General features: G+C 40.8%; 1 protein-coding gene across 1 annotated transcript in view; it reads right to left on the bottom strand.

The window, feature by feature from the left end:
• LOC125465716 (polycystin-1-like protein 1) overlaps positions 1–26,117 on the bottom strand; it is a 282,365-nt gene that overhangs the window by 28,001 nt on the left and 228,247 nt on the right. The window contains exons 52-61 of the mRNA XM_048559472.2: positions 24,681–24,799; positions 24,409–24,519; positions 21,480–21,603; positions 19,697–19,780; positions 16,162–16,337; positions 11,098–11,332; positions 10,508–10,612; positions 6,250–6,390; positions 5,116–5,250; positions 2,177–2,407 (exon numbers count right to left, since the gene is read on the bottom strand). Coding sequence (XP_048415429.2) covers positions 2,177–2,407; positions 5,116–5,250; positions 6,250–6,390; positions 10,508–10,612; positions 11,098–11,332; positions 16,162–16,337; positions 19,697–19,780; positions 21,480–21,603; positions 24,409–24,519; positions 24,681–24,799 — 1,461 coding nt within the window. The remainder of the gene's footprint in view (positions 1–2,176; positions 2,408–5,115; positions 5,251–6,249; positions 6,391–10,507; positions 10,613–11,097; positions 11,333–16,161; positions 16,338–19,696; positions 19,781–21,479; positions 21,604–24,408; positions 24,520–24,680; positions 24,800–26,117) is intronic.

Raw genomic sequence — 26,117 nt, 5'->3', positions numbered from 1 at the left:
GATTGAGACCATCTGATCAGCTGCCTTTGCCACTTTTCTACCTTCTCCTCTAGCCCACCAGGCCAAAGAGCCTCCAAACACTCCCTCTGCTCTAACTCTGAACTTTGTATTTCTCTAATTTCTCGGGGTCTTCCCTCATGTCCTCTTCAGGCTCATCTCATCCACAATACTCACCTATCATTCTTTTAACCCTATTCTCATGAAGCCAATGACCCACATAACTTAGTTTCTGTACACCACAATTTTGAGGTTAATCAAGCTCCGCCAGTCATGTCTAAACTGGCTGCAAGCCCATCTCCCTTATCAGCCCTGTGTTCACTGAGCCACACTGGGTGCTATCAAACAACATTTGATTTCAAAATGTTTAAAATGGTTTTGTTCCTTCCTATCTTTATAATCTCCTCCCGCTTCTCAATTCTCAGAAACATTAGTGTTTCTGCCCTCTTAGGTATCCTCAACTTTAGGTGCCCCACCACCATTTTGTGTCCATGTACTCAGCTGCATTGGCCGCAAATTTTGTAATTCTCTCCTTTAAACTCTCAGGCTTGCCATCCTCCTCTGAAACACTTCTTAAAATCCAAGACTCTTCGACCAATTCTTTGGCTATCTGCACCAATATGCCCCTATGTAACACATTGTCCTAGTTAGTTTGTAATGTTCCTCTGAAGCACTTAGGGATGTTTATTATAATAAGCACAAGTTGAATACAAACTGTTTTTGTACGAAGCCACAGATGATACAAAATTCTTCAAGAAACAAAACTCTACATAGTTTTCCAACATTGGATAATGGATAACTATTTGCATTTGAATGGTAAACAACATTTAAATTGCCAGGAAGAATCTCTGCAGTATAAAGTCAATCATTAAGATGACCAAATCATCTCATTATATTTCTAGCTGAGAAACATTTAGATATAAATTTGTGTTTGTGCAGTTCGCTGAGTCCAGTACAAGCTTATATTTGATGCTTGAAAGCTGAGAATTAGTTGCTCCTCACACAGAAGTGGGAACATTTTCTCTTGAAGGATTGCTGTTGTAACACTTCACAACTCAATCACAGAATTATATTACAGTATACTGCACTGATACTGCAATGCAGAATTACAGATAATTGAAATGTTAATTAAATGCATAATTTTGTGATGCCTTCTCCTGATAAAACAACTCTGTCAAACAAACCTCAAGATTAATATTCATTGTTTTTATCATTGCTATAATGAATGCATGCTAAGTATGTCATGTGAAAAGATCCAGATAATTTAAATAGACACCTTGCCCCAATGGCATGACTTGCAATCTGCTGGAAAATGCAATGTTTTGTAATTGCATGAAAAGGAAAACTATTCCCCCCAGAATTTCAATAAAATAATCAAAAGTGTGAAACTACACTGTAACAAAATAGTACTTAATGCATCATAAACATTCTGTTGACAACTGGCAAAATGACTTTTTTGGCCAGGGTATTCATAAAGCTGGTTAAAGACTCAGAGGGCCAGCAGTATTGTAAAGAGGTGTGAAGCAACTGTAATTCAATGTTTAAATAATTAAACTTATTTATTCCACAATAGGCCATGACATTCAGAACAGTAGTTCATGCCCATTTTCTTGGTCAAAGTTATGCTGACGACAGCTTTCATTTACAAAATGTTACAAAGGACATGGCACAAATATCCATAGTTTACAAAATGTACGCAAGAGGCTATCTGTCACCTGGATTTTTACTTCTTCACCTTTGTAAAAAACACTTGCAATTTTTGATCAAATACAATTCACTGCTCGTACAACCAATTAATTTAGAAAGCCTATTCCTCTCTCCTCCCGTCTTTCTTTAACTTCCTATATCCTGTTATCTGCCCCAGCCTGTCTATAGCTTCCTAAATTCTACATCTTTGGCCACCAGAAATGGAAGGCCCTTCTGATGCATTAGAGTAGAGACATTATGTTAAGTATACAGATAATGAATTGCTTATTTAACATTGGGAAATTACCTTCCCGTTAGTACATAAGATATCGTTTACCTTGATGTTTTGAAACAGAACACTAGCAAAAATACAAGTTGCTTCAAAAATTCCTATGATCTGTTCATTCATATTATCTGTTTTTTTCCCAAATTCTGTGGATGTCAAATGAATCCTCAAGTATCACATAATAATGAGTTACATCAAAGTACCTACCAATTCAGCCCAAAGAATTGTCATAATAATCAAAAATGTTGCATAGTAGGCACCAATGGATAGCTGGTTTAACTTGTATAGAGTTGAAAGTGTTCTCATTTCACTCATGCCCATAAAGTTCATCAGAACTGTCTGAAAAGCTTTCACTGTGGTACTGAATGAATAGGATTCCGACAAGAATAGTAAGTTGCCCAGGCAGGAATAGGCCAGGATGACTAAAATACCACACAGCTATAAAATAGACAGAAACACAGAAACATCATGTTAAAATCGATGAATTCCTGTAGTAAAAAAGAAAGTTGTACATTCAATTTAATATGAGTGCAGTCTTTCTTTAATTAATGCAGTTAAAAGCCAGATTATAACATTATCAATGAACATCACACAGATCGTAGTTCGAACGCTGCACATTATGGATTTGACATCATCTAATAACTAGAGTTTATCAGAGCTCAAATTTGCTCGATTAAATGATGGGTGAACTTAATCCAAAATAACTATATTCTGGTAACAGCTGACAAAAAGCATCCCTTGCAATGTTACTTTCATGTCACAGGGTGCTGTGACAGTGGGTCTACGGTCATCACAGAACCTGTCTGATCTCTTTGCCGATACTGTTATATTTGAAGACATTGTACAAGAAAAAGGAGTGCCCAGCAAGGTTACATTAAAAAAATACAGCAACATACTGGTCCAAAATTGAAATGACACTCTTTGTACAATGGGTGAATAATGAACAAGACAAATTTAAATTAGTACCAGTGTAAAAATATGATAAGGCAGTCATAAATATTGCATAAAAATAATCTTCCAATGCCTATAGCTGCTGATGCTGACAAAAGAACACTGGGCAGGATCATGATTTATTTGCAGAATACAAGGAGGCTGCAAGATGGTTTAGACATGTTGAGTGAGTGGACAAATACATGGTATATGTAGTGCGAAGTTAATAAATGTGAAGGTATATACTTTGGTATGGAAGACTCATCAAAATGATACAAGAATGATGAGATATTATTGTTACAGAGAAAGGCACAACAAAGGGCTTTTCATCAGAATAAGAATGCTTTTGGGTCTTCGTTGAATTTGGCATCAAGAAAGAGATTTATCAAAGTTCTATTGTAAATATATGGTATAATCAGAACATCAGTTTCCACCTTTCAGAAACTAACACCTCACTGGGGAAGCCGTATTTTTTTATATATCAACCTATGATGACACACCTCCAGAGGAGGTATAATTTGACCCAGGTTTTCTGGCATCGAGGTAAGGATGCTAGCACTGCACCTCTCGTACCCTTTCATCATCCAAACTGGGAAAGAACTGAGCTAACTCCAATAAGCATCAATGAATTCTGGAGCAGATCTGTTTGAGCCTTGAAGGAACCTGACAATTATCACTGAAACGAAGGGGCAAGTTTTCAAATATGAAATCATGCATGGGTAGAAATTTGTATTGAGTATTACTGAACCCACTGCCAAAAATGCACAATTTCTGAGATGTGATTCTACTGAATATAAACTAATGTCAGTTTGTTGCTTAGCCAATTGAGCGCATATATTTGACCCTCCTACCAAGACAACTTCTACTCCAAAATTTCTGATTCCGATTTATAGTCAGTTGGATAAAGAAGAGAATTTATTCTAGGGAGTAAAAGCTGATTAAAAAAAAATCTTAAGTTACAATTCAAAGAAGAGTACAACAGGGAATACTAGAAGAAGCACCGCACATACCAAAAAAAATGAGGTATCAGCCTGGTGAAGCTACACAACAGGACAACTTGCATGCCAACAGCATAAGCAGTAAATGACAGACAGAACTATGTGATCCCAAAACCAGCAGAACAGATCTTAGAGACAGGAAGAATTGCAGGCGCTGGAGTCAGAGTCAACACAGTGTAGAGCTAGAGGAACTCAGCCGGTCAGGCAGCATCAGAGAAGCAGGAAAGTTGACATTTCGGGTCGGGACCCTTCTTCAGAAACAGATTTTAAACGCGCAGTCTTGCCACATCCAGTTGTGAATCTTGGTGGACAAATAAACAACTCACTGGAGAAGGAAGGTCTGCAAATATCATCCAGAGTTCATTGTCCAAAGTGATGCTTGGTTTCCACCCTGCTGAATATCCAGGTACTGTCCGGATATTTTGTGAATGCACCCGATAACGTTCCTTTGAAGTGAGAGCCCTTGCTGGGTTCTTCCAGACTGACTGACCCCACATTAATGGATATGAAATGTAAGTTACAGCCACCCATATGTTCAGCCATCTTAGAATCTGTTGTCTTATGTCGCTGGACTGCTGTTTCAGTCTTTTAAAACTAAGCTGGTGGCTTTTAGATGCATAGATACATAATATCATCTTAACAAATAATTTCGGACATAAACATGGTTTTACAACAATGTGAATACGTGTTAAAAACTTATACTCACCAGCTGTCTGATTTCAGAGTGACTTGGCTCTATCGAGTAGCACAGATCAGTTGGCACAGGCAGAGCTGAAGACGTTCCATGATTTCAATACACACAGAGTAGGGGCAGGAGCTTTAGGAAGAAAGGCTTCAGCACTGAAAGCAGAAGCTGGAGTAGTAGGAGCAGATGGAAGTCCCTGGTCATGGTAGGGGATACTGGGACTTGGGACTGTGAGAGCAAGAGGAAAGGAATCGACAGAAGAGATCACTGCTGGTGGTGCACTGATCTCCAAGGTACAGGCGAAAAGAGCAGAAAATTCTTTGTGGGATTTGCAGGCCACAGAACAGGAAGAGCGTGGCAAACTACGTTATCAAATTACTGTGTGGTCCCTATTTTACAAGCAAAGTTAAAACAATAAAAAACGAAGTCAATGTGAAGGAGGGACTTACTAGCCTCATTAATTTTGCAGTACTGAACAATAGTTTGAAGAAACCTGAATCAACTTTTTGCAAAAGCAAAATAACTCTGCTTACCATTGGGAGCATCTGGCAGGAACAGGACAGTCGCAACATTGTTACACAGGGAGCAATCAACTTGTTAACACGTAGCAAACGAATGCTTTTTATGAACAGCAAGAAAACAATCAAACCATGAAGGAAGCGTTTCATCTGAGGGTGAAACAAACACATTGTTAGTTTTAAACATTCTGTGATCTGTGACATAGAAGTTACAGTCTCTACAACAGTGATCTAATGAATGTTACTCCTGGAGCTGGAGAAAGGGAGAGTAAGGGAAGGAGCAGCAGGAGGATTGCTCCAGCTGCTGTCCTCGGCAATATGCAGATTCAAGCAGGGTCTTCGACTGACACTTGGGAGCAGGAACCCTGCTGATCAAATGTACTGTCCAGGAATACGGAGAACAATTAAATCACTGTACTGACACACAGTCCAGTGAATTTAGCACAGTTCAGCGAATAAACACAACATCTTATTGGTTTGTGCAGTTCAAGTGCTGATCTCATAAATGCGGAATTCACTTGAAAGTCCAGAACAGTGCATGTAGTGTTCTCGCCTTCAAAACAATTCCACCTCACTAGCCTACACATTCAAATAATCATCTTCTGCTACTTCTGCCTCCTCCAGCTGGATCCCACCACCACCTAACAAACCAGAAGAACTGTCACTGGACCCCAAAGAATAACTGTTTTCCCTCCACAGATGCTGACAGACCTGCTGAATTTCATCAGCAATTTTTCTTTTTATGAGTCTCTTCTATTTCTAACAAAAGTTCATTGGCCTGAACCTTCAATTTTGTCTTTCTCTCCAATAGTTATGTCTGGCCTGCTTAGAGGGTACCTCTTCAGTCTCAAATTTTATTTTCACAGACAACAACACACTTTCAGCAGCACATAGTTAAAAAATTGGATGCTGTTGTGCGTGGAGTTTTCTAACTACATTTACATTCTGCAAATGGAAAGTGATGGGGAATGTGTTCATTGGACATCTTTCCAACTGTAATACAGTTGAGTGTTCATATGTCAATGTAATTATGTAAATGGCTCCAAAATGTATGATGGTTGCATTGCATCATTATACAAACTCTGGAAAACAACTCTATGCACTTATCTTTCCTTCAAAAAAGCCCCTCTGATCGTTTCCTGTTCTCACCTGCATCCATGCAGAAATAAAGCTCATATCTACAAAGGCTTTGAAATATCCACTGTGAAGATGGTCAATAATATCCACAGCCAAGATGAAGTAAAATACATAATATACGTAATAGAAGAGACTGACCATGACAAGTCCAATCTGAAGAAGAACAGGAGAAACAGAGTGTAAACTGGATACGTCACACACAGTTATAAACTATGCAGTTTTACTTATGGATTATATTTAAATCCAGTAGCAGTTGAAGTCTGCAGAAAACTGAAAAGCAACTGGTACACATAATCTAACCAATAAAATTAACAAAATTTCTGGTAAACCATTTCACATAGTAAGAGTTCAGAAACGATACTGACTGTCAGTCTACCTCACTTAAGTACATTGATCACTCAATGAAATTCAGAGTTTGCTGTGGCTTAAACATCGGTTCCTTCAACATAGAACATAGAACATTACAGCACAGTACAGGCCCTTCGGCCCTCGATGTTGTGCCAACCTGTCATACTGATCTGAAGCCCATCTAACCTACACTATTCCATGTACGTCCATATGCTTGTCCAATGACAACTTAAATGTACCTAATGTTGGTGAATCTATTACCATTGCAGGCAAAGCGTTCCATTCCCTTACTACTCTCTGAGTAAAGAAACTACCTCTGACATCTGTCCTATATCTTTAACCCCTCAATTTAAAGCTATGCCCCCTCGTGCTCGCCGTCATCATCCTAGGAAACTGTATTGCACAAACTGAATGCAAAGGGAATCTTGCTTTTATATCACACCATTAATGATTTCAAGATTTCTAAAGCAGATTTACAGACAATTGAATACTTTGGAAGCATTGTCAATATTGCAAGGTAGAAAATGTGGAACCAGTTTGAGCATAGCAAAGTCTCACAAACAGCAAGTCAGTAATGACTAGGTCATTTGTGTGTCTTTAGCCATGATGGTTGAGGGATATGGAAGAATTTCAATGCTGTTGTTTTTTTTAAATAGTGCCACATGATCTTTTCTATCCACTTGAGAGAACAGGAGCATTCCCTCAGTCCAGCAGGGAACTACCAACCTTTGGATTGTTATGTAAACTTTTACACTTTTCTGAAGTGAAACTTGAACCCTCAACTTGCTAAATCTGCAAAGAATCCCTTAACCCACAACTAATGATTATGACAGAATTCTGAATTTTTATATTCCTTAATGGAATTGACATCACTGGCAATGCTAGTATATTTTTGCCCATCCTTAATTTTCCTCAGAAAGATGGTGCTGAATTGCTACAGTCTATCTGCTACGGGTACATTTCGGGAGTTTCAGGATCCTGACCTATTGAGAGTGAATTATAATTTCTAATAAGGATATTGTGTGCCTTGAAGAGGATCGAATCGCTGTTGGAGGCTCCAATCCATCAGCTAATCCCATTTTTCTCAGCAGTAGATGTTATAAGTTTTCAAGACACTGTCAAAGAAGACTTGGTGAATCACTGCGATGCATCTTGTAGATTGTGCAGAGTGCTGCTCTACTGACCAGTGAGTTGCTGATGAGGTGGGCTTTTTTTCTGCTGCTTGGTGTCGATTCTTTTTACTTGGAGCGAGTAGAGAGAATTGCATCACACTCCTGACTTGTACCTTTGTAGATAGTGGTTTACGAAAGCTTAGGAACAAAGAAGTGCAAAATTGCAAAATTCCTTGCCTCGCACTTGGGCGATTCGGCAATTGTAATTGAATATCAAGGGGAAAATGGTTAGTTTTTCTCTGAAATGGTTATTGGGTGGTACCTGAGTGAATTTCCTCATGTTCTGTGCAGAAACTGCAAGCTATCAAGTATGAACATATTTGGGAGTTAGGAGAAGAAGGCAATTTGGCCTCGTGAGCCATTCTACCCTTCAATAAGGTGACCTGATTACAACCTTAATCCTACATTGGCATTCCACACCATTATTAAATGGCACCAATCACCACAACGGGATTTGAACCCAGGTGCCCAGAACATTCCCTGGCATTTGAATTAATAGCCTAACAATAATATCATTAGGCCAGCCAGAAATGACCCATTAATGTCTCCCCTCTGTTTTCTGTTAATGCTACAATCTTCCATCCATGCTAATATGTTTCCCCTACACCACAGACTTTTATATCCTCTGTAACCCTTGATATGGCGCCTTATCCAAAGCATCCTAGAAATCTAAGTGCAGCAATTCAACCTGTTCCCCTTTATTCATAGCACATGTGACTCCTTACTTATTCAAGAATGCCAATAAATTGGTGGAACAGAGTCTCCCTTTCACAATGTCATGTTGACTGTCCTGATTACCTTGAACTTTTCTGACTGCCCTGCCATAACATCTTAAGTCATGTCTTTTAGAACATAGAACTGTACAGCACAGTACAAGCCCTTCGGCCCACAATGTTGTGCCAAACTTTTACCCTAAACCTAAGGTCTATCTAACCTTCACCTCTACCTTATACCATCATCCATATGCCTATCTAATAGATGCTTAAATGCCCCTAATGATGCTGACTACACTATCCTCTCCGGCAATGCATTCCATGCACCTACCACTCTCTGAGTAAAGAGCCTATCTCTGATGTCTCCCCTATATCTACCTCCACTCACTTTAAAACTATGCCCCCTCCTAATAGGTACCTCCACCCTAGGAAAAAGTCTCTGGCTATCCACTCTTTCTATACCTCTGATCATTTTGTACACTCTATCAAGTCACCTCTCATCCTTCGGAGATAGTAGAAACTGCCAATGCTGGAGATTTTGAGATAGCATGGTGTAGAGCTGTGTTCATCACACCATACGCCTTCTTATCAACTCTATCCACCTGGTTCTAATGTGGTTCAGATTTTAATCTAACCAATGTCTAGCTTTATGCTTGCTATCTCCCTCCTTTTTTTGAATAAAGGAATTACAATTCTATTTTCCAATCTATTGGAACCTTCTTCAAATTTCAGGAATTTTGGTAAATTAGGACAAACGTATCAAGTGTCTCACAAGCCACTTTCTAAGACTTAACATCTTAAATTCATCAGGAAGCAGGTACTGGTCAGCCCCCAGCTCCAACAATATGCTCAGAAAAAAGGACCAAAGGTAAAGTCATGACAGTGCTACCAAAGGGCTGTTCTCTCTTTAGATACAGATGACAGGTGCTTGTTTAACCTGAAGGTCATCATATTTCAGGCGAGGAGGGAGACTGAGAAGGAAAGTTAATCATGGTAACCTCAGCCAGGTCAGGAATTAAACCCCGACTGTTAACATCACTCTACATCTGAAAGCAGCCATTCAGCCAACTGAGCTATTCGACAGCTCCCATCCCCACCAAGTTAACTCAATATATGCATTGACTTCCATTTCCTGATTAATAATTTTGAGATATTACTTGCATCTTCTGCAGAAAGACCAATGTAAAATAAACGTTCAATTCATTCATAATCTCTTAATTTTCCTTTATTAATTCTCAGACTCATTTTCTATAGGACAGCACCCACAAGTTATTATTTTCTCTTTAAAACAGTGCTCAAAGCTCCTACTTTTTTTATTCATATTTCTAGCTAGCTTTCTCTCAGTCAATGTTTCCTCCAATTAACCTTTCAGTTGTTCTTTGCAGATCTGTATATCCAGTCCTGCAGTCTCTTGCTAAATCTGAAACATCACAGAGGATTTTTTATTTAATTGCTGCAATGACAAGAAAGTGTTTTGCAAATCCCTTTCCACTTCATATTTTCTCACACAATTGAAACTTGCACTGTTTGTATCCCATAGTTTTCCAGTCATCCCTGTCTGAGGTTACTTCTCCGGATCATCAAATCTCCCACAAGCTACGGAATTTCCACCCCGAGTGTGTAGCAGAGTATTGATTGCTATAAGTGACAAATGCAACAATGAAATAGAGAAATGGAATTTGAAACTGAATTTCATTGTGAAAATTTGAATTGTTAATACTCTAAGCACATTTATGCTGATCATAAAAGACTCATCAAGCTGACAATAAGCGCTCGACAACCTATTCTTGTCAGGTCTTTTCGAACATAAGGCAGCTTCATGAATTGTCAAACTATCGTAGTATTTCATGCATGAGATGTCACCACGATGAACGGCTAAGCTTTTTTATCTATTTTGGCCCTCAACCATCAGACAGTTATTTTCTGGGTTCCTTTTCAATTATTGTCAATATTCCCTACCTGCTGTACAACAAGAGGGGGTTGAGAGAAAGCTGAATTTAATTTGATCAATACAATTTACTATAATAAGCTTCTGACCTCCAACCAGTTCCAAGGCTCCTGCCAGTAACTCAGTATGCCTCTCTGAGACATCTTGCACACCTGGAAGTACAGGTGAAGTAGAATAAGGGCCAGGAACAAAAGCTGCAAAGCACAACAACAGAAGCATAAATGTAAATTGCAAGTGCAAGGTACAAACACTTAAAATCAGATGTAATCATTCCTCCATTATTTTCAAAGGCTTTGTTTATGTTATGCAACTAATAGGTTTATGAAATTTGTAAACTAGATGGAGAGCTAATTTCATTATATGATGAGGTTGTAACTGAATTCAAAATTATACGCTGGGCACTCAGTTCTACGCTTGTACATGTGGGCGCCGAGTCCAGAACTGCACAACTTCAGCAATGTGTAACTTCACTCAGAGATGCTATAAGGTTGTTTTATATCAAATGTAAAAAGGACTTCAAAAAGTAGACACAGTATAACAAAACTGAAAATAATTTCTTTAGCTGTTCAAAATGATTTCATTTATATTCTGACAGCTGCTTGTCACATTAAAGCAATTTATTCATATTTACGCCAAAGAAAAGCAGCCTATATTTTAACCCGTGACCTGGAATTCTCACCTCAAAAGCCATAATGAAATAATCCACAACAGAGTTCTTCTGGTAAATGCTGACTGACTCTATACGAGCTGATGGAAGCACTCCCCCTAATGGTGGAAACTCTGCCAGCAGAGACACTGTGGTGAAGAGGTTGGTTGGAGGATTGTAGAGAGTGAACTCAACGATCACTGCTCTTGTGTTCTGATTAATCCACCCGGTTTCCTTCAGTGTTAGTAATGTTGCATAAGTCTTGTCCCTAAAATTTTGAAACAGGGAGTAAATTAAATACTTGTTCAGTCTGTACTACTGAAGATATGAATAATGCTTACATAGATTTTGCTGAAATGGTCATGATCCCATTGAAAAACAGAACAGGCTTAAAGTGCTGAATGGCCTATTCCTGTTCCAATGTTCCTATGTCACAATTCAGTAAAGGAACATGGAAGAAACTAATCAAGAGGTTATAAAAATCAAATCTCCCAAAGCAAAGAAAGGAAATATTATTCTTCCCAGGAAAATATTTTATTGAGAAGTAGTCAATGATAAAGATTGAAGTACATTGAACAGAGAAAAGTACAGCACAGTACAGGCCCTTCAGCCCACAATGTTGTGCTGACTTATTATCCTACTCTAAGATCAGACTACTCTGCACACCCTACATTTTACTATCATCCATGTTGCACCCAAGAATAACTTAAATGTCTCTAATGTATCTGACTCCATTACCACCGCCAGCAGCACATTCCACGCACCCACCACTGTCTCTGTACCCCTGCACAATTCTCAAATGACAGAGCACTTCAGGTTTATTCCAAGGTGAGAAAATTCCTTGTCCCCATCAGAGGCAAAGTCAGTGGTGAGCCAGCAGAGAAGAAAGCAGCTGCTCCTGCAGCCACAACATGCTGCAGGCCAGCTAAAAAGCTCCAGAGTTGGACACAGCCCTGCAGCAGGGACAAAGTCCTACTCTCTGCACTTGCTACCAGTCTGATTCACCAGCAGAACAAGGGCTCAGAAATGGGCACAGCCAGGACTGCAGGCAGACCCATGCTGGATGCCTGCGTGAACCCCAGATCCAGCATTGCCAGGGCAACAGAGTGGGGAATGGAGAGCATTTGCCTACATTAGGTAAGGGTTTGGGGGTGTGGTTTTTGAAATATACATGGATACAAAGGAAAAAGGATGGGGAACTTGGGATAATCTTCTTGAGGGTGACCGTGATTGCCGATGCTAACTATTTCACGGGCAAGTCTATATTTAAGTCAAGTGAACTTCCAATAAATTGAAATCATCTGAATTATGTCTTTAAGCATGTTATGGGCTGCTGATTTTTTTATTTAATTGTGTGGTACGATCAGTGCAAATGGGAGCCCAACCTATTTACATGCCCCCATATTGAAACACACTGAGCATGGGCATGTAACACACAGCCCCAAGTCTCTGATGTCCTGTTCATTCTAGATCACAATTTGCATATTTTTCTCCACAATGCCATCGAAGATATGAACAACAAACTGTATTATAATCTAATGTTTCATAAGAAGGATGACAGTAATTAGGGTCAAATCACTTCCTTCATGTCGAGCACTGATAATTAAGAAGTGACAATACCTCTCTCTCAATTTCAGGTGTTAACAGTAAACAATCATATGGATGTGTCTGGACATCACCATGTTGAAATGAGATATGAGTGGTGAAAGCATGCAAAAACAATACTCTCATCTTCCACATCAGGAGTTAACAACAAATCCAATAAATCCTCAGACTTGACATCAAATTTATTCCTAAGCAGATGCATGCAAAAGGAAATCTCAAATTCAATGGTATTTGCATGGTTTTGATCAAGACAAGCATGGGATTCCCACCATTCCACATGATATATGATCAGTCCTATTGACAACCTCCTGAAATAGCCATCTGCTCATGGTGTTCGCTTGATGCTGAGATAGGATGCATATACATTATACTCCTTGATTATTGTTACCCTTATCAAGTCATCACATGCTGTATATCAAACAAACACATGAAAGAGCCCCCAGCCACCATATCTACCTTTGAGAAGTGCCCAGTCTACCTTAGATCACCCTGGAAAGGGGAGCTGCTTCAAAATGTTGAGCAATAGGTGAAGCTATCTGCCTCTTGTAGCAACTTTGCAGTAAATACACAAATGGTATTCCCTGCTACCAGATGTTTCTGTCAAACCAAAAAGATGTTTCGCTCACCATAACATGAGGAAATGTGGTATATGACTTTCAGTGCCAGTGTGATGTAAGATATGTAGGCCACATGTCCCAATCACTGGCAAACTTTATCAACAACATACCCTTCTAACTGACTGTAGCAGCTATCGTACCAACTTTGCTTAACCAGCCATACTTGCAAACCTCAGAATACCATATCCAACAGTACACTCATGGACAGCATTTACTGAATAATCATGGCTTTGTTAGGAATTACACCGGAAGACAGTTTAAAATTATCAGTCAGGTTTGTAGTATCACTGATTTGTTGTATCCCCCTCCGCTACCTCTTCTGGCAACACATTCCAAGCACTTACCACCTTCTGTTTAAAAAACTTGCCTCCTACATCTCCTTTAAACTTACCTCTCTTAATCGTAAACTTATGATCCCTAATAATTGATGTTTCTACCCGAGGGAAGAGACTCTCACCATTCATTTTATCCACGCCTCTCACAATTTTGTAAGCTTCGATCAGGATGCCCTCACTCTTTGACATTTTAGTGAAAACCAACCAGTTTTGTCCAATCTCTCCTCATAGCTAATACTATCCCAACTGGACAATGGCCATTCCTGTATCTATCTCTAAAGCATCCACATCCTTCTGATAGTGTGGTGACCAGAACTGTACGCGATAAATTCATTTCACTTTTGTGCCAAATATGACTGTTTTGGAGAGGGAGCAGAAATTTTAAAAACCATTCTATAATACAGCATGTATAGTTCTGGCTATCATTCAAAAGGCAAAATGAAAAGAACTAATGTGAATCTCAGAGATAATGGGAACTGCAGATGCTGGAGAATCCAAGATAACAAAGTGTGGAGCTGGATGAACACAGCAGGCCAAGCAGCATCTCAGGAGCACAAAGGCTGACGTTTCGATGAGGAGAGGGTTCTGAAATAAATAGGGGGAGGAGGACCAAAGATGCAAAGAAAAGAAGATAGGTGGAGAGGAGAGTATGGGTGGGAGGTAGGGAGGGGATAGGTCAGTCCAGGGAGGACGGACAGGTCAAGGAGGTGCAATGTGCTTAGTAGGTAGGAAATGGAGGTGCGGCTTGAGGTGGGAGGAGGGGATGGGTGAGAGGAAGAACAAGTTAGGGAGGCGGGGACAAGCTGGGCTGGTTTTGGGATGCAGTGGGGGGAGGGGACGAGCTGGGCTGGTTTTGGGATGCAGTGGGGGAAGGGGAGATTTTGAAGCTTGTGAAGTCCACATTGATACCATTGGGCTGCAGGGTTCCCAAGCGGAATATGAGTTGCTGTTCCTGCAACCTTCCGGTGGCATCATTGTGGCACTGCAGGAGGCCCATGATGGACATGTCATCTAAGGAATAGGAGGGGGAGTTAAAATGGTTCGTGACTGGGAGGTGCAGTTGTTTATTGCGAGCCGAGCGGAGGTGTTCTGCAAAGCGGTCCCCAAGCCTCCACTTGGATTCCCCAATGTAGAGGAAGCCACACCGGGTACAGTGGATACAGTATACCACATAGGCAGATGTGCAGGTGAACATCTGCTTAATATGGAAAGTCATCTTGGGGTCTGGGATGGGGGTGAGGGAGGAGGTGTGGGGGCAAGTGTAGCACTTCCTGCGGTTGCAGGGGAAGGTGTCAGGTGTGGTGGGGTTGGAGGGGAGTGTCCACGTTCTTCAAGGACCGTAACTTTCCCCCTGCAGTAGTCGAGAACACCCTTGACTGCGTCTCCCGCATTTCCCGCAACACATACCTCACACTCCACCCCTACCACAACCGCCCTGAGAGGATCCCCCTCGTTCTCAAATACCACCCCACCAACCTCCGGATACAACGCATCATCCTCCGACACTTCCGCCATCCACAATCCGACCCCACCACCCAAGACATTTTTCCATCCCCACCTCGTCTGCCTTCCAGAAAGACTACTCTCTCCGGGACTCCCCTGTCTGCTCCACACTCCCCTCCAACCCCACCACACCTGGCACCTTCCCCTGCAACCGCAGGAAGTGCGACACTTGCCCCCACACCTCCTCCCTCACCCCCATCCCAGGCCCCAAGATGACCTACTATGTCAAGCAGATGTTCACCTGCACATCTGCCTATGTGGTATACTGTATCCATTGTACCCAGTGTGGCTTCCTCTACATTGGGGAAACCAAGCGGAGGCTTGGGGACTGCTTTGCAGAACACCTCCGCTCGGTTCGCAATAAACAACTGCACCTCCCAGTCGCAAACCATTTCCACTCCCCCTCCCATTCTTTAGATGACATGTCCATCATGGGCCTCCTGCAGTGCCACAATGATGCCACCGGAAGGTTGCAGGAACAGCAACTCATATTCCGCTTGGGAACCCTGCAGTCCAATGGTATCAATGTGGATTTCACCAGCTTCAAAATCTCCCCTCCCTCCAGTGCATCCCAAAACCAGCCCAGCTCGTCCCCTCCCCCCACTGCATCCCAAAACCAGCCCAGCTTGTCCCCGCCTCCCTAACTTGTTCTTTCTCTCGCCTATCCCCTCCTCCCACCTCAAGCCGCACCTCCATTTCCTACCTACCAACCTCATCCCACCTCCTTGACCTGTCCGTCCTCCCTGGACTGACCTATCCCCTCCCTACCTCCCCACCTATACTCTTCTCTCTTTTCTCTCCATCTTCGGTCTGCCTCCCCCTCTCTCCCTATTTATTCCAGAACCCTCTCCCCATCCCTGATGAAGGACCTAGGCTCCTGAGATGCTGCTTGGCCTGCTGTGTTCATCCAGCTTCACACTTTGTTAATGTGAACCTCACCTTGCTTTACTTTGTTGTAAAAAAATGTTTTCCTTGGAAAATGGCAACATGAATTAAATGTCGGTATATTAAACAATGAGAGGATCTGAATATCTTACCATGTTCTACTGAGGTTAACCACAGATCCTGTTCCTCTGTAGCAATTAAGTTGGCCACACTGGCTGGACTGCTCAATTCCTACATGCTTCATTGTGTTTGAATGAGCTGGATTGTGGATCATAGTAGTGTACGGAAATTTACAATGCTGGATAAATCCTGACAATACTTCTGGAATCTAAAAATACAGAGATCAGGTTTAAAAAAAAACACCTTGAACCACAGTGTAGTTCTCAGCTTTCCAGTTCAGAAAAATATCATGCTGAAGAGTAGAAATCTGTAAGTTAGTGGGTCTGAGTTGGGTGATATGGAAAGCCTTGGAGTTTATGGTCCAGGGAGAAGGAGAAATAGTTTGGACGTGGTCTCCATTTCTGATCGCTGTTCTGTAACCCTGCTTGAAATACATGTATAGATGTAAAATGGGGGAAGACAGAATCAGGGAATGGAGTGGCATTGTCAGATAATTCAGCTTGTTGCTCTGGTGACAGGGACATTCACACCATGGCAGTTAGCAAAATGTAAATTTATTTAACAAATCAGCAATTGAAAGCCAGGTACAGTAGTTGTAAAACCCACGCTAGGCTCTTATGACCTTCAGAAGGTCACTATGTTGGAGTGACATTGTCTTGGATCTCTGGGTGAAAAACCTGGGTTAATTCCTGCCTGTTTCAGAGGCACGTCAATGATGTGTCCCAACAGACTGATTAAAATAACTATACATCTCCAAGAGATTCTTTGGTGCAACCCACCTCTGAACCAGGAGGCCTGGGGTCAATCCTGTCTGATCCAGAACCAGAGGTCTGTCAGAGAACATCTGAACAGGTTGATTAAGCAAATAAAAAGAGTAAAATTCTATCATTCATTAATGTCCCTTCACAAAGGACATCTGCTGTCCTTAAATGGTCAAGCCTACACCTGACTTCAGACCCCCGGGAGTATGGTTGACTCTTAAATGCCCTCCTCAATGGCTTGACAACACACCAAGCTGTGCCAATCACAACAGGAACATCAAGCAATTAGGGAGTGACAATAAATCCTGGCTACTACCCATAAAAGTGTAAGGAAACAAAGGTTCAGATGCATAACTAAATATCTCAGGTGTGTGTATTTATCACATGCATGAGGATTTAGACTGTATTTTCAAGTGGTGAAAATGAGTAAACTGTGAAATGTGTGTGTGTGTGTGTGTGTGTGTGTGTGTGTGTGTAAGTGGTCCAGCATCACATGATCTGCAGCTTCTGCTTCTTGCTAGATAGCAGGATGAGGGACTGTTTGCTTCTGAATAAATGGGTGGTAGATACTTGCTGGACAAAGCAGAAGTCTCTTTCCTCCCCAGTGGCCCAGAATTTCAGATAAAATGCAATAATCCTGGTATTCCACACAGGTTGCTTTGGCTATTACATGCCAATTTGCAAGACTGACGGGAAAATCTTACAAACATGCAAAGAAGGAATTAGAGAAGGCCGCTCAGCCATTCGAGCCTGATGTGCCATTCAATAAGATGATTGTTGATCTGATTTTAACCTCAACTTTACATTCTTGCACCCCCCAATTTTCTGACCACAAATTTCCAATAGTCTCACAAATTTATATCGACTGGAATTGCATTCTCTTTGCACTCTTCAGAAGGTCACTAAACCTTGACTACGTTGAGGTAATTAATCCAGAAGTGTATAGATTCCCTTTGCTGAAGGTTAAACAGCTTCCTTGGAAGTTAAAGACATAAGAAAAGTTTTTTTCTTAATTTTGCCCCTGGGAGCCCAAAGAAGCTCAGGCAAATCAGCTTTCACCTACGTGATTTTAAGAGATTAAATTCCGGAGAAAGGATCATCATGGATGTACCTGTGCAGATTCCGATCAACTAAAGCAACCAAGTCAAGATCTTGGAATTTACAATGTTATTTTCAAGTAGGGGCGAGCAAGATTTCCACACATGTTCTTGAATAGGCCGTAAGAAACTCTGGCAGCTTATGTTAAAATTTTACATTTCTGAGATACTTTACTATCAAAGTCTCTCTCTGTTTGTGCTTCTTTTCTTCAAAGATCTTTATGATACACTGCAAAGCCTGAAACTTGGTGGGCTGCAGTTTCTAACTTATCCGTTGTGCCACAGATCAGCTAGTGAGCTTATTTGAAGATAGATCAGGCTTGAGGCATGAAATGGCATGTTCCTATACCAACAATCCAATGGTTGAATGGTGTAATGATTTAATAATTACTGCTGGATAATCTCACTGGCCTAAAGAGGCTAATTCTATGTTTATTTCATGATGAATTTCTTGATGATTAACAAAAGACATTGTTAAGAGGATAGTTTTCTTCACATTTGTATGTGATATTTTAGCTTCTGTCTTGATCCAATCATAATTATTATTTCACTCTGAAAGTTTGGAAGAGAAGTGTGAGATAAAGAGCATGACTTTCCTCTTCCTGGAGACGGCAAGAGTGTTGGCAAGAAGGGGAAATAATGGGTGATTTGACCTGGAGAGAAATTTTCTCCATCTTGCCACTTCAGCAGTTATTTACCGGGACAGAAGGTCTACAGACAACATTTTTTCCAAATTCGCCAGCAACAAAGATCATTAAGATGCTTCCACTCATCACCACCTCCTCCAAGGAGAAAGGTGGCTTCAGGGCGAAGCCTTCCAGTTGCACACTGATCTGGGGACATGCAGTGTCACGGAGAGTGGGCAAGGGACTGAAAGCTACCACTCTGTCCTTGCCTCCAAACCTGATTTCCACCCCGCCTCCCTGTGCCCACACCACCTCCTCCCACCACCCCTAAACCAACCAACCCCTACGAGATGAAGTAAAACACCTACTACTGCTGAATTCCCTGATGGATAGGCCTTGACCAGAGGCCCTTGGGAACCGGAGACCGGTGATCCTGGCTGGCTGGAAGTTTCAGGCAATCCAGACTGCCAGGGTCAAGGAGCGTGATAGGGCGAGATATTCACTGTCCCCCACAGTGTTCATGGATGGAATGGCAGCAGATCAGGTGAATTATCTTGCTATCGCAGTGACATGTTCATCGCCACCCATTAAACTTGGGACCACACGTAGAAAGATTTATGGGAAACTTTTGCCCGAAGAGTCTTTGTAGTTTGATCTCTGTGAAAAGATTGAAATGTAATTGATGGCTAACCTTACTGTTGCTAACACCTAGAGATTCTCTTGACTTAATGCCAGATTTAAACTGCTGCAAGGAAAAGAAAATGCCATGCAGCTGAGATCATTAGGTCATTGTGGGCAGCTTCAAGATCACTGGAAATGTTTTTTCTTGATCATTGACTGAAAAATCCAAACCAGTCAGTTAGGTGATGAGGAACCCAGAGATTAGATCAGGACACCTATTTTTCTTGAGCATTGCGCACAGTGACAATTGCATTATTTTTTAAGCATTTGTATTTATTTTACTATCATTTTGTGATGATTTAATTTAGGGCAGAACTGTTTGTGTTCTATCCTGGCTTTTATAGAAGCCATTAGCGCTCAATAGAGTCATCTTGAAACTAATGATGGAATGAAACCACTTACATTGCAGCTGGAGTTATTGGTGACTTGGATTTTCCTCAGAGTTGGAGTGCCAATCAAATAACATTTTCCTTGAAGAGGACCAGCCTACAAATTGTAATTGAAACTGCAATTAGCAAAAGAACAAGGATCAAGAGTGGGCTACTCAGCCCTTAGAACCTGCCATTCAAAAAGATCATGACTGAACTGCTTTTAACCTCAACTCTACATATCCTCGATAATCTTTCACCCCCTGGCCTATCAAGAATCTATCTACCTCCACCTTAAAAATATTTACAGGTTCTGTATCTACTGCCTTTTGAGGAAGGGAATTCCAAAGTCTCACCACCCTCAAGAGAAATAAAAATCTTCATTTCTGGAAACATCTTTTCATATTCAACTTGTCAAGTCTCACCAGGAACTTTTATGTTTCAATTAAATCATTTTTGACTTTTATAAAGAGTATAAAGGGTTAAGGCCTAGCCTGTCTGTCCTTTCCTCATAAGACAACATGCTCAGTTAAGATATTAGTCTCGTAAATTTTCTCTGAACTGCTTCCAATCCATTAACATTACTCTGGACACAGTCTGAGCAATTCCCTATATAATTAAAGCATAACCTCCCTACTCTTCCATTCAATTCCTCTTGCAATAAACCATTACATTCAATTAGCTTTGAATTATTTTCCAACAAAGACTATATGACACAATAAATGAAAGAAATCATGTTTACTGAACAATGCAGCATCACTCCTGTCTGATACAATTGCGCTGACAATGGTTAATCTGGAGAATATGGTTACTCATACTGGAGTATGGTTCCACGAACTACAAGGTAGTTCAAAGGGACATACAGTGCTAGAATGTACAGTACAGGAAAAAGGCCCTTTGGCCCATCACATCTGCACCCGTCAAAACCAACCACTCAACCATTCTAACTCCATTTTCCAGAACTTGATCCATAGCCTCGTATACCTTGACACTGGAAGTGCATAACTAAATACTTTTCAAAAGTTACAAGAGTTTCTGCCTCTACTAGCAGTGAATTCCAGATTCCCACCACCCTCTGGATGAGAACATCTCACATCCCCTCTAAACCTCACATCTCCTCTAAACCTTCTGCCCTTCACCTCAAATGTGTGCCCCCTGGTCATTGAAGCCTCCATCACAGGGAACGTTTCTTCCTGTCTGCCCATTCAATGCCCTTCATAATTTTATACATCTCCATCATATACTTCATCTCAATTTCCTCTGCTCTAAATACTCGAACCCCCGCCTGTCCAATCTCTCTTCAGAAATTAAAAATCCAGTCCAGGCAACATCCTCTCTGTAGCCTCTCTCCTAAAATGTGGATTCCAGAGCTGCATTAAAAGTTGAACAGGATATTCAGCTGTAGGAGAAAAATCATAGGTAAGCAATACTCCATTTGTACTCAATAAACACAAACAAATATTCTTGCACACCAATCAGCAAAAGTACCTCAGCTTATTTTTTAATGTCATTGTAATGGGATTCTAAAGTCAATTGCAAGTCCAAGTGTTAATATTACTGCAGTCAAATATATTCCAGAGTTTACATAATCAACACCTGGATTGCAGCTAAGAAGATAGGACCTCTGTACAGTGTTACTACATTTGTTTCAGTTTTTCTCAAAGTCCCAACTGAACCAATTTGAAATGAAGAAAACAACTAAATTTACATGAAAGGACTGACTCTGCAGCAGGAAACACGTTCTACCATGAGAAATGGTTTAATCAGAAAAGCTGAAGTCAAGTTATTGCATGTTGTTGACTGTGTGTGAGAGTTACCTGGCTTTTTGCTGCAGCATTGTTGTACCATGTGTCCCCGTACAGACCATGTAACAAGGCACCAAAGCTCCAATTCCACCAGTCATCAGTTGTTTTGATATTGATGAAAGGGTGTTTCTGATTCCTATATATGAAATCAATGTTAATTATAAGATAAATTGGCAAACATAAACATCTTTCTTAATAAATATTTCCTTAAAAAAAGATTTTTTTTCTGCTTGACTGTAAATAAAAGTGTGTAAATACATGGTGCAGCAATGTGATCTCCTGACTCCCAAAGCCTCTCCATGAATCACCAGAAGGCACAAGTCAGAAAAGTGATGGATTGTTTTCCACTTGCCTGGACCAGAGGTTCCACACTATCCAGCATTCCCCTTGGTTGGCATGTCACCTTTAGCTTTAACATGTACTCCCCACTCCCACTACTGAAGCATTATGACTGCAGTATGCAGCATCTTGGTTGTGGTTTTTTTCAGGCAGCATTTTCCAAACTCAGGAGCTATGCTACCTGGAAGAACAAGGCCAACAGGTGCACAGGAATGCCATCGCCTCAAACTTTCCCTTCATGTTGTGCACCATTCTTGCTTGAGCATGTCTCACTGTGCCTTCATTACCGCTAGGTTTGAAATCAAAATCCAGAGACTCCATCCCTAATAGCGCTATCTTCTGAAGTAAGGTTCAAGAAGTTTAGCCTATGGCAATTGGAGTTCAGGAGAATGAGAAGTGATCTCAATGAAGTGTACAAAATCTTGAAGAGATGAGAGAGGGCAGATATTTCCTCTTGTGATGCGTTGGTGCAGAGGGAGCATTGTTTGACAATGCGAGGTATCGCTTTTAAGAAAGAGGTGGGAGACTTCTTTTTCTCTCAAAGGGTTGTCAGAGTGTGGCATTTTCGTCTCCAGAAGGTGTTGGAGTTTGGGCATTTAAGATGCATTTAAGGCTGAGCCATACAGGTTTTTGACAGACCTCCAAGTGGGTCAGGGATTATGGGGAGCAGAGACATAACCAGTTCAGCCATGATCTTATAAAATGTTAGAACAGGCTTGAAAGACCAAGTGGCCAAGTGCTGCTGCTATGTTCCTACACTCCTAAGAGCACTGTGGGAATACATCTGCCAAATATACAGTGGTGGTTTAACGCTCACCACCTTCTTCAGCACAAAGAAGGTTTGGAAATAAATAGGGGTGGCCAGCAATGTATAAAGGGCAGCAACTCATTTTAAAATGAAAGGTTTGGTATGGCCCTTTCAACAACAGAAGATTTCAAGAAATTTAACAGTTAAGATTTTTATTGGAAATGTCTTTTGTGAACATTTTAAAATCCAGCACCACGAAAAAAAGTCATTAAAAACTCATTATATGATACAACAAAGTTTCAGTTATTTACCAGACAAGCAAAAACTAGATGAACTGAGTTATTCATCTCATCAATGTTGTGAACCTTGCCTTGCACAAGTGCCTGCCATGTTTTCCTTCTGAATTTATTTGAATACACTTCATTGTTTACGAAGCTCATAAAAGTATATGACAGAAACGAAGAGACAATATACAAGTCCTTTTTGTTGCATTTCTCTAAGCCTCTGATAACAAAAAGTCCATTTACATGAATAATGCTTCAGTGTGGGGGAGAAAATAGCTTGCATTGCACCACTGCTTAGAAACTGGTTCGCTAGAACCAGGCAGCACTGTCTGTCCCTCGAAAAGCAATCAATCAAAATCTTCTCTCCCAGTGACTTAAATAGGCAGCTCCTACAAATAAATCAATGAAACTACAGAGAAGGTAATTCTTGTGTGAATGAAAATAGACTGAAAATAATTTAGATATCATTAAAACATTCTACCCAAGACTGCAAGAAATTACAGTGAGTTGTGAACGCAGCCCAGTCCATCACAAAAACCAGCCTTCCTTCCACTGACCCCCTCCATACTTTCAGATGCTTCAGGAAAGCAGACAACACGGTCAAAGCCCCCTCCCACCCCAGTTATACTCTCTTCCACCCTCTTCCATCAGACAGAATGTATACAAGTTTGACAACAAGTACCAACAGATTTAAGAACAGTTTCTTCCCCATCGTTATCAGATTTACCAACAGACCTCTTATATGTTAGAACTGATCTTTCTCTGCACTTTTGCTGTAGCTGGAACACTATATTCTCCATTCTATTCTGTTACCCTGATGTACTCTTGTAAGGTATGATTTGTTCAGTTAGTATGCAATACAATACTTTTCACTTGATCTCAGCAAATGTGACAATAATAAATTGAAATCAAATCAAAATAGGGTAGCAGTATTGGTACTGAATTTTGACCATACAAAGTTTTGAAACTGAACTAAGAGAAACAAATTGTATCAGAGATAATGGGAACTGCAGATGCTGGAGAATCCGAGATAACAAAGTGTGGAGCTGAATGAACACAGCAGGCCAAACACCATCTTAGGAGCACAAAAGCTGACGTTTCGGGCCTCTCTGATGAAGAGTCTAGGCCCGAAACGTCAGCTTTTGTGCTCCTGAGATGCTGCTTGGCCTGCTGTGTTCATCTAGCTACACACTTTGTTATCTAAGAGAAACAAATACTCTGCAGGTTAAGCAGCAGCTGTCGAGAGAAATACAGTTAACCTTTCAGGGCAAGAGGACCTCTCATCAGATGTACATCAATCTATGAGCTAATGCCAGGAGAAAAATTACAATTAAATTACAACTAAAACTGTCAGTTAGTCATAAAAAAACTCTCGTGAATGTCAATTCCTTATGAAAAGATCATTGGCCTGAATGAAACCATTACACAGATACTACCTGAGTGCTGGGTTTTGGTTTTATTTTCGGTTCACAATTTCCACAGTATTTTGCTTTAAAGTCAGAAATATCTAATTTGTGAGGCTTACTTACATTTTACAATAAAACCACAAAAACAAACTGGATTTCCTTACCTTGTAAACTCTACCCGAATAGCTTGGTTGAGGTAATATTCATCTTTGGAAAATTTGGCAAATGTTATCAACAGCAGAAGAATCAGCATGACAATGTAAAGCACAAACTCTCTGCACAAGGAAAGAAATGATATTTTGAAAAAGTGTAACTTCAGCATTACACAACGAAAGCAAAAACACCACCTGAAAGGGAAAAATAAACGGTAACTACAGGTACTTAAGCATTCAAGATTTTAATTAATGGACCAAAATTTAAAGAAAAGATAAAATACTGTAATGTCTGCTGAATGATGCTTTCTTTTCTCATACGGTCTCTGGCTTCTTTAAGTTGTGTTAGAGTCGGCGGTCGAGCTAATCGTAAATAGCGAGCCCGTTGGCGAGCAGCAACAATCTACATGGCAGAAATGAACAAACTATTATTAAACGACTAACAAAGACTAATTTGACAAAAAATTCACATTTATTTCAGCATTTTGTAACTGAATGTAGCCCATTTCTATGTGCAACAAAGCACCAAACACAATTCACTCTGAGTTTTTTGGTTGTGGGGTTGTGTTTCATAATCTGCCTGCACTGGCCAGGGAGGGGGATTGAGGCAGGCAACGTGCTAATGCGGGGCTCCCCTCTCATTTCCCTGATGGTTGTCTTTCACCAAGTGGGTCCAGGCTGCTTGCTGAACATTAAGCAGGATATCCAGAATTCTGCATGATTGATATCTGGTGTTGCCCACCTCCAGTTCTTCTTGGCAGCCTGCCCCTTACATACAAGTTACTCTGATTAAAATAAATGTGTTGTGTTCACCATCACTTTTGCTACTGGAATCTCAAGCTCACTTCAGCATGTCTGTGATCTGCTTTATCGCATTTGCCCTGTTTCTATAATTGTCAGAATCAGCAATTTGTCCTTACAATTTCAAGTGGCAATGAGATGGCATCATCAGTTTGGTGCAGAGGGACATACCTTGTCCCTCATCCATCATCCTCCACTTCTTCTAGGAGGCTCAAAGACAGCAGATCGCTAGGATTATGGGCAGAAATATGGTGATTTGTAAATGGTCACATATCAGCTGCAAATTCATAAAATAGCCACTCTTGTAGTTCCTGTACCTCTCCTAGTTGTTATGGGAGACCCACAGGGCCACATGAGTGCAATGGATGACTCCACGCACGAGACTTCCTGGCAAAGCTACATGCCTGCTCATCCTGTTTGTCTTTGGTGAGAAATAATATAACGTAAACATTTCTCCTTTCACATATTGCTATCATGATCTCCTGGATGAATAACCGATGATTCTGAATGATGCTGGATATATCACCGATCACAGAAGTTTAAAGTGGCTGTTAACATTATGGCTGCTTGCTGCGCTATCCTTACACTGGTGCTTCATTGCTCAGTTCTGTCGCAGGTCGAGAGGCACGAGAGCAACAACGCCCAGACTGTTTTCAGATTAAATCCTTTGATCACCCTGAATGTATGTTCTAGTTCACCAGACTTCCAAATAAAAAAAAACACAGGACTTCCGTAAACTTCCCCACAGCAGAATTAAGTCTAGAGTGCTTCATTTACAAATTGAATGTCTAGCTGTTTAGTTAGTATTCTTTGGGGAAACTCATGAAAATGAAAAACTGTTCAGCTGTGAATGATCAGCAGAACTGAACTATCTTAAAGACAGAGGGGTCTTGTGGTGCAGTGGTAGTGTTCCTTCCTCT

This window comes from Stegostoma tigrinum, chromosome 2, assembly GCF_030684315.1.
Source record: "Stegostoma tigrinum isolate sSteTig4 chromosome 2, sSteTig4.hap1, whole genome shotgun sequence".
Taxonomy (NCBI): Eukaryota; Metazoa; Chordata; class Chondrichthyes; order Orectolobiformes; family Stegostomatidae; genus Stegostoma; species Stegostoma tigrinum.
The sequence above is the reverse complement of the archived record's forward strand: the minus strand, read 5'-3'. Positions and strand labels throughout refer to the sequence as shown.